The sequence below is a fragment of the Apaloderma vittatum genome, unplaced genomic scaffold (genome assembly GCF_000703405.1).
Source record: "Apaloderma vittatum isolate BGI_N311 unplaced genomic scaffold, ASM70340v1 scaffold2813, whole genome shotgun sequence".
Taxonomy (NCBI): Eukaryota; Metazoa; Chordata; class Aves; order Trogoniformes; family Trogonidae; genus Apaloderma; species Apaloderma vittatum.
In genome coordinates this window covers 28,739-38,903 of record NW_009707393.1, presented here as the reverse complement: position 1 = coordinate 38,903, position 10,165 = coordinate 28,739, and the positions used below count along the sequence as shown (strand labels likewise).

The window sequence follows — 10,165 nt, the reverse complement described above, 5'->3', positions numbered from 1 at the left end:
AAAGAGTGTCTGAACAAGAGGAGGTCTTTGTTTGCATTCTAAGAACTGGGAAGAGATGGGTTTTTCTGATTGTTTCTATTTGAAGTTCTGCTTAGAAAAGAAACTAGTCAGCAAGACAGAAATATAAATTAGGAGAGAAAGAAGATCAACAGTTGAATTGACATTTATTAGAAAACAAAGAAATAGGTGGAACAGTAAGTAGAATACGGTTACTTTTAGAAGGTAAATCACGTAATAGGTTTATAAATTACATCCAAGAGGGCTTTAAGAAATAATTTGAAGAAGGTCTTCAAAGGAAATGTGATGCATTTATGCAATGTTTGATAAATGAAAGGTCTATATAGACAACTACGTCACATGGTGCTTAACACATCATAGCTGCATGGTCTGGAGTGGGGAAGTTATTTTCCAGTATTGTCCTACACTATGCAAAATAGAAGAGAAAAGAATAATAGGAAAAAATACCTTGAAAATTGCATGTTATTAGCCAATACTTCTGAATCTATGTAAGAGGCATATATCCAGCTGCACCTGTGACATGTTTGTATGCTTTGGGCATATTAATGTTGTAACCATTCACTCTGCCTTAAACATAGATAGGTATTTCTGTACTACAGTATTGCAGAATCTCACATAATATTGGAGTTTGTTCTTAGTTACAGGACAAAAAAATTAAGAATGAGATCATTTGATTTTGACTGTAAATCCCACACCATCTCACTTCCTCATTTAGTGCAATAGTGTTTTTGTTTCCTATTTTGAGTACAGGAGTCTCATTCCAACAAATCAAATCACCATACATCTTTATCAAATATTGTTACTCTTCATGTTATGGCACGAAGTTGAACCCTTCACAGCTGATTAGTATATTGCATATAATTTTTATGCATAATAGATTTCGAAGAAATTAAATGCAGTAATAATCTATTGTTCTACTGTTATTGTTTCTGACTGCAAGCTTTTTGTGAAACGATATGAAGACAGTCTCCAACTCAAAAGGAGCATCAATCTACACAAAAATGTGAGATATAATCCAGTGAAAAGTATGTGTAGCATGACAATGAAAACAAATATGCATCTTTTTTTATTCTATATTTTTAAAACATTTTATAGCAGTTGAAAAACTTTGTCCTCAGAATTTTCAGTTCTGCCTTCAGTTCTTGCTTCAAACAAATCTTTTCTTTTCAAGGTAAAGGAGGTTTCGTAGGTCTTTAGGAGAACTGGATTTTAGTAGACAAGATAGAGAAGATAATAGTGATGCTACCCTTATTGCTCTCAAAATCAGGCTTTGAGCGAGTCACAAAGCTGAGAGCAATGTCCCTGTTTCTTTATGGTGTGTATTGAAAAGCTTGCCCAATACTCAGTTTGAAAAGCCGGCTTCACAATCCCTTGTCATTTTTCACCAAGCTGTAGCACAATGGAACCATGCAGTTGTTATCCCTTATGGGCATAACTGGTTTAAACAACACAAACAGAAATCTGTTGACTACATCTACCATAGAGCACTCTGCTTTGTCACTGAAGGTGTCTGGAGGGGGAAGAGGCTTGCCTGGCTTTAAATGCCAAGTACCAGTAGTGGAACATCTTCAGATGGGTTGTATGTTTCAAAAGTCAACTGATAAAATAGCATAGGAAAGAAGAGACTTAGAGGGAACATGTGTGGTCTCATACTCAAGCATTTGAGATCAGTGAATCTTATGGCACCTGCAACAGCAAAGTTGCTTTGCACATGAGTAGGCAAGTGCAAATTAAGTTCTGCGCAAATTAAGGGTCATCAGACTGAGGTTAATACCTATGGGTCCTCAGTACCTGATACCTTCATCATCCACTCTGCAAAATGATGAGTTCTGTAGCAATAATCAAAATTGGCATATGCAACTGGATTGCCCTCAAAAGAATGGAGGATCTGATTAGTAAAAGCCATCAGTGTTCACAGGATTGATGAATTTCAATTAAAAGTTATTTTTACTTATCTCTAGTAGACTGTATAAGATCTCCAGTGAAGACTCCACATTAAGGACACTTTCAAAGAGGTATATCTTAAAATCTTTACAGTAATGTTAATGTAAAATATCTTATTTCTCTATATATGGCATAATGTATATTCAATCTATATATAGTAATTAATCTCTCATTTGTAAAGTATATCTTTTAAAACTCTTAACAAAAAATACTAAACTGCAAGCACTAGCACAGTGTATCAATGCTAGTAGTGACGGGTGCTATATTTCAGTAAATGAAAAAAATATTTAGTGTGCTGTTTCATGAGAAAGTCTTTAAAAATAAATCACCTCCAGGTCTTTTTCATGCTAGCATAAGTCATAAGGGATTGGCATGTCAGATATAAACAATGAACTCTTACTGAAGCAGTAATTCCGCAAAAGCAGGAAGTCCATACTAATTGAAAAGAATTGAAGACAATCATCAAGAAAACTACAGTTATTAAAAAACAGAGGTATGCACAATGATTAAATCAGAAAGTAGAAAACTACAAATAAGGACTGAGAAACATACATATATTTTACTAGATTTTTAAAAAGTAAGCAAGGATATCCTGGTGAACATAATAAGTATTGGGCAAGAAGTAATAGACAAATAAATATAAGTGAATAAAAGGCAAGTGGGTAGCAATGAACAAAAACTAGAAGACAGAAGGTGCACAGAGGTGGTAAAGAAAGCCAAACAACAAATGATGAAGCCTACAAGAACAGAATGAAGTATGTATATTTTCAACTATTTGAAAAGCAAAAGAACTACCAAACCAGTATTATTTTAATTGTCAGTAAATAACAGAATAGTTAATGGTAGTGTACTGGCTATTTCACTGCATGTTCCTTTTTTGAAAAAAAAAAACTAAATGATATTTTCAGAGCATATAAAATGATAAATCATCTTTCTATTTACAGCTTTTCTAAACAGCAAGTTTAAATCAGAAAGCTTAGAAGCACCAAAGACCTTTACAAGAGCTGGAAAAGGAATATATCAGACTGTACTCTTGACTTTAACAAGTCTTCAAACACTGGAGAATTTCCAGAAGATGGAAAGAAAATCCATAGAGTGTCAATATTTTGACAGGGTAAGTAGCATTGTCCTTACAATTTCATCTATTTGCCAAGTTTTTGCTTAGTGTAAAGCAGCTGATACAGGATTTAAGCTAATTATTAAAAAAAATAATTAACAAGCAGTATATTTAATGGTGGACAACATAAGCTGCTGGAAAAGAGAGCTTGCCAATGTCCTGTGGTATTATTTTTCTGCCTACCACTTTGGTTGTAAGTAGTATACTCAGGATTCTATGAGACTCATAATGTGACATTGCACATTAAAAATAATACTATATAATCTAAAGGATAGATCTAAAGGACAAGGTCTCAAAATGTAAGCATATAGAAGAAATTAGGTATATACTTAGAAGCAGAGAAATTATATATATGTTTAGAGCCCATATATGCATTTCTAGTCAGCCTTGTTTCTAATCAGGCCTTCTACAATTTGCTTCCTGGCCTTAGCTTAGACCTAAAGCTGTTATCAAAGACCTGGAAGAAAACACCAGCACCTTCTGATGAATGTTGCACTTGGAGAAACATTAGAGAAAGTGACGGTGAGGGCTGGTCTGGACTGAATATGCAACCAGTAGAGCCAGTGGTAAATGGTGCAATAAAGAGACTCTTGCACCTATCCTTGGACCACCAACTCTGAAAAAGAGAGGCAACAGTTTTGAAAGCAGGTTGAGCATCACACAACAACAAATGCCTTACATGGCAGCAAAGCTAAGAATTCCTAGTCAGGCTTCTTCTGTAAAGAGACGGGAACTGAGCAGGCACTCAAAGATACACATTTTCCTGTGCATTTGGTGATAATATGGCTATTAGTTGGCTAGTGTGTTCAGCTTGGGTTCCCAAAGCTCATAAAGTAGAGTGGGTTTATGAGAAAGCATGCCTTACACAGGATGATGCAAGAAGCTTACCTTCATTTATAAAAAAGGATTAACTGCTTAGGCTACATGAGTAGAGAGAAAGAAGGTAGACAACAGGAGTGCTCTTCCTGGTCGCAATAAAATTTGTGACACAACCAAATACCTAGAATTGAAGCTAGAGGAGCTCAGACAGCAAACAGGAGAATATTTTTAATGGCAACGGGTAATTAAAACTTCACCTAAATTTAAGGGGATTTTCTTTCACTGGGAACTTTGAAAGCAAGATTGATTGTATTTGTAAAAGATATTGTCAAGTTGACAGCAAGTGCTGGATTTGAAGGACACAGGGAAGTCCTGCAGACTCAGCTAGCCAAGAGCTCAGGCTGGGGAACGACTATTACCTCTGTTCACCTTACAGTGTACTAGTTTGACTTAAACATGAACAAGTAAGCGACGGTCTTTTAAAGGTCAGTAGAGGGAATTTAATCACAGAAGTGAGGACTGCTTGAAGATGACTAATTTCTTTTCTTTCTTATTGTTTATCAGAGAGAACAAGAAACATGCCAAGAAGAGAGATAATGTTTCAGTGCAGAGAAGTTAAGAACAGAAAAATTACTGTAATGAAGAAGTACCTCAGGACAAATTTAAAACAAAAATTAGATCATCTGAAAATAAGTAAGGATCCAAGAAGGGATGGCCAGCATCCCAGAATCCTGAAAGACAAGGCAGACGGTATTAAAAAAACCCATGGCTGTAAGAATTTTTAACTTCTCATTGATAGCAAGAGAGGTATCTGTTAAGGACCAGAAAGAAGGTAGTGTTAGAGGTTTGCTTAAGAAAACACCTGGAGGAAAAACACAAACAAAATCTCTAAATTTTCTGATCAGGAAGAGATTAAGATGTTTAAGTTATACACTAGAATAAATCAGCAGGGAAGAGGACAATATTAGTAAATCTGATTAATCTTAGTATAAGGGTTTAAAAGGTTAAAAGAGTAGAATATTGAATATTGGAAAGTATATTGAATGTGCTCAGTTTAATAAAGCAGATATAGCAAAGAAATACTACTGGTATCAATAGATTATCAAATAGAATTAAAACAATTAGTTGGGTTTCCAGCCAAGATCAGAACATAACGGAAAATGAGTGCTGGGTGTTTTGGAATGAGATGAGGAACAAAACAGGAAAGATGAGCACTGAGCTTAATCTTGCTTACAATATATCAGCTGGCTGGAACAAGCAGCAATATGAGTAATAACTGACTATCATTGAACATAAACGAGGGTCAAAATAAAATAGAGAAGTATGTAGGAAAACTGCTGATATCATGTGTGTAAAATACGAAAACTATTGATAACTAGATTAAAAACACAAGGAGGCCTATTGATGGGCTTTCAGGCCTATTAATGGGCTACAAGATATTCGTAATGAAAGAATTCTGTTCTGGTGGCAGTGGCAATAAGATCTTTGAAAGAATCACTCAGAGTTAGCAGCAACTAGGTGAGTGGAAAAAACTGCTACAAACTGCGTGTACCTGTACTGCATTAGGCTGCAACATGGATACCCATGCTGGTTTCAAAGAGCAGTACGGCAGCTCCAACTGAGTAACACACTGGGCATATATGAACTTGCTCAAGTATGACTTTTTTCTGAAGCAGTCCTTTAATCAGTAAACATGAGTTCTCTCTCCCTCCCTGCAGTCACTATGCAAAACATATACATTAAAAAACCATATACATAAAAAAATAATTTAAAAACGTACTATTTTCCTGTCGTAGGATTCTCCACTGCTGTATGTGGTAGCTAGTGTAGATGCACATTCTTCCAGATACCACGGCTTCTTCCCACTTTCAGCCGTGCTGCTTATGGAGATAGTGTAGATGCTGTTGGTGTAGCCATCACAGGAACAGTGGTCTCGACTTCTTCCCCCATTTCCAGAGGCCCAAACAAAGACTGAACCTAAACCTCTTCGTCCCTGTTTGGAAACAGCACAAAAGTTTTGGTTAATAATTTTTCTTTTCCCCCTCACTTGTATACTAAACAGGTTTTTCCTTAACAAAGTCATCTGCTAAGAGGAATTAAAAAAAACACAACTAGCTCATTCAGAAGAATCTGAAATGAAAACAAGATTTAGTGGAGTTCAGAATCAGACATCAGAAAAATTTAGAAAATGGGTAGTATGAACACAGCTTTAGAAACAATAAATAGGTAATGCCACCTTGACATTTTCTTAATATACCGAAGTTTTACAGTATCCAAAAGAATCAAAACACTCTTGGTGGTGCTAGTACTCTTAAACTCTTGATATGAAAAATGAAGATGATCAGTAACCTGTAATGCTGATATATGGGAATTGAGAATTACTGCTATATAGATAATTGGGCTTTTCCTTATTTATACTTACATATTTCATCCCAGTGCATGATACTCAGAATCATGCAACTGTATGATCGGCATTAATTTAAAAGGAGTGGTTGAGGAAACTGTGGTTTTCAAGTCTGAAGAAAAGGAGGCTGAAGACAGACCTTATCACTCCCTACAACAGGAGGTTGTAGAGAGGTGGGTGTCAGTCTACTCTCACAAGTTACAATTGATAGAATTAAAGAAAATTGCCTCAAATTATGCCAGGGAAGGTTTAGGTTAGATATTAGGAAAAAATTCTACACCAAAAGGATTCTCAAAAACTGAAACAGGCTGCCCAGGGAAGTGGTTGACTCACCATTCTTGAGTGTGTTTAAGGACCATCGGGATATGATGCTCAGGGACATGATTTAGAAGTGTACCTGGTGGAGTTAGACAATGATTGGATTTGATGATCTTTAAGGTCTTTTCTAACCAAAACAAGTCTATGATTCTATGATTCTAACTATCAGCATTCACTATCTTGAAACATGTTACCATTCAGGTAGAGAGCTTCACCAAAGGACTATATTTACTTTTGATTAAGCTAAGGTATCACCTTTTCATACATGACATTCTCTCCTACCATAGGACATCCATGTCAGTTACAATTATGCTAACAGTCTCATTTATACCTCATTTGCTTCAAGCTCATTGTAATATCTACCTTTTTGGGTACAAAACCTGTAGTTTTGTGCATAAATTAATTGCTTGACCATGATGGGAGTTTGTGTGGTGTTTTCTTCCTAGACAGAGTGCAACTCTATACCAAAAAACCATAAAGACAGCTGTTATAGAATCACAGAATCACAGAATCATTCAGGTTGGAAAAGACCCTTGGGATCATTGAGGTCAACCATTAACTCTACAAAGTTCACCTCCAAAACCATATCCTCCAACACCACATCTAAACAACCTTTAAGCATATCCAGGGATGGCGACTCAACCACGTCCCTGGGCAGCCAGTTCCAATGTCTGACTTCTTTTTCTGGGGAAAAAATTTTCCTAATATCCAATCTAAACCTATCCTGTTGCAGCCTGAAGTCATTCCCTCTTGTTCTATTGCTACTTACCTTAAGAAGAAATCAGTACCAACATCTCTACAACGTCCTTTTAGGTAGGTGTAGAAAATGTTGAGGTCTCCCATTAGCCTCCACTTCTTCAAACTAAACAGTCTGAGCTCCTTCAATCATTATTCATAAGATCTATTCTCCAGGTCTTCACCAGCTTCATTGCCCTCCTCTGCACTCACTCCAGCGCCCCGATATCTCTCTTGTATTGAGGTGCCCAAAACTGGACAAAATACTCAAGGTGCAGCCTCACCAGTGCCACATACAGGGTGAAAATCACCTCCCTACTCCTGCTGGTCACACTATTTCTAATACAAGCCAGGATGCCATTGGCCTTCTTGGCCACCTGGGCACACTGCTGGCTCATATTCAGCTGCTTGTTAATTGGAACCCCCAGGTCGCTTTCTGCCAGACAGCTTTCCAGCCACACTTCCTCAAGCCTGTAGCATTGCATGGGGCTGCTGGGGCCCAAGTGCAGGACCTGGCACTTGGCCTTGTTGAAGCTCATACAGATCAACACTCCCACCTAACTTAGTGTCTTCTGTGAACTTACTGATGATACAGTCTATGTTGTTATCAAGATCATCAATAAAGATGTTAAACAGAAATGGTCCTAACACCAAGCCCCAAGGAACACCACTTGACTGGCTGCCACCTGGATTTAACCCCAGTGACCACCACTCTTTGGGCCAGGTCAACCTTAAACAATCAGCAATTCAAGGACTCATTTAATCCAGAGGCTCAAAGGGGTTTCACCAGAGTTTTTTGTGCTGAGTATAATTGAATCTACATCAGCATTAAGACAAAAAGCTCTCACAGTTCACAGTCCAGAGCTGAGTTCTCAAACATTGATGGATTCCATTCTGTGAGTTTAATAAAAGTCTACTACCTGGAGAGACTATTCTTTCTAGAAAAATAAGTTAAATATCAAATTTTCCTGACTAGTGTTTACATAAGGTTATGCCTCTAAAATGCAGCTTTTCATTAAAAAAACATTTCAAGCAGAGAAAAAAAATTGCAGGGTGCCAAGTTCAACGTATTATAAAATCCACATTTTCCGAGGTCAGTCTGACCAGCCAGGAACTGTATTTCAACTTCTTTCACTTTAGTTGATCTCAGCAACTACACTAACGAAAAGACACAAAATAGGAACATTTTTTCTCATTTTAAAGACAACCTTTCTGAAGTGTTACAGCTCTTCTACATCACATTTTGAACTCTCACTAAATCAAAATCCCCTTTCTATTTGGGGGTTCTTGTTCTGCCTGCATGTCTCAGCCAGCAGGGCCTGATTCAGAGCATCCCAAAGTCAGATGGATGCGTTTTGCAACTTCATGGGATTGAAACTGCTGTATGAACCATTTCTCTCTCATACTATGATCTTGACCTCTCAGCCCTCCATTCTGAAAACATCTGATGAGACAGACAAAATGGAGAGATTATTTCAAGCATATTCACCAATTTACTACTGCAGCAGTAGAACCAGAAATTATGGCCCTAATTGTAAGTGAGGAATGAGATGGAGGATTATGCCAAAGATATGTTGGCTCTCTACTTTTTTATGTGCTCTTGCTTGATTTGCACTTGTTTTGTTTTGGTTTCACTCCATCATCTCTTGTATATTAGGTCATGGTTCCCAGCAGTATTCTATTATTTGCTTTCATCTTTCATCTCTTCAATGGTAATTTTTGGCTTGTCCATCAATTCTGACATATGTTTCAGAGTCATGTACACATTCATGTCTGGTGTTATGTTGCCCTTAAAAAGCAACTTCACTCCTACATATACACAGACACACAACAACAACGTTAATGTATGCATAGGCAGCTTGCTTACACAGAAAAAAAGCATATCATACAGTCACACTGTTACCTTCAGAACATGTCAAAATATTCCATCAAACCCTTTCTTTAATGAATTTTCACAAGTATGTGCTATCTGAAGAATTTTACATTCTTCTTCTTTACATGCATTTCTTGAAAGCAGAGTATTATGTAACTATACTGGGCCAAATCAATACTCCATGAGAAATTAGGACTAAACCACCATTACAATGAAGAGAGAAGAAATGAGAATTCAGGGTAATCAAACCAATGATCCAAGGAGGAAAAAAATGGAATCTAACTATTTTACTACTTTGTCGAAGTCTATCTTCCAAAAAAAGTTTTGCAAAACAGATTTATCAAAAATATATGCATATGGCAAAATATCCTATCAATAACAGTCCCTCTGCCATTTTTCTGCTGTCCTCATCAGCTGGTTTTGTCTGCAAACAGCAATATAACACGATTCGTCCCACTCATGTAATGAAAACCTTTTCACAGCAGGGTAGGACTGCACTATGGGTAAATTCTGCAGGAGTAACCCTTGAATTATTAGCTTCTCTGAACAGAAAATGTGTCTATATTTCTTATAGATGCATACGTACGCTGCTGTACTAATAATGAAAAATGAGCTGCAGAAACAGATATGTGAATACATTTTAGGGCACAAAGTGTAGTCCCGATGAAAACACGCTAATGGATGCTAGAAATTCTGCAATGCAGTATTAAAAAAAATAAACACCAATTTATATTTTAATAGTAATTACAGAGTTTCAAAAATCACAGCCATCTGCACTCAAATCTACCTTTCCATTTTAAGATTTTTGTAAGGAAATAATAAACAAATATTTCTTTAAAAATAATATCTCCTGCAAATATGTAAAGTATCGACATCTCTGTTATTGTAATTAAAAAAATAAAGACCAGGTGCACTAACTAATGGAAAAGAGCATTTT

At 36.6% G+C, this 10,165-nt stretch overlaps 1 protein-coding gene across 1 annotated transcript in view; it reads right to left on the bottom strand.

Moving 5' to 3' along the window:
- Positions 1-10,165, bottom strand: part of LOC104271490 (proprotein convertase subtilisin/kexin type 5-like) — a gene marked incomplete at its 5' end in the record, with an annotated part of 90,789 nt that overhangs the window by 62,944 nt on the left and 17,680 nt on the right. The window contains 1 exon segment of the mRNA XM_009866174.1: positions 5,679-5,891. Coding sequence (XP_009864476.1) covers positions 5,679-5,891 — 213 coding nt within the window.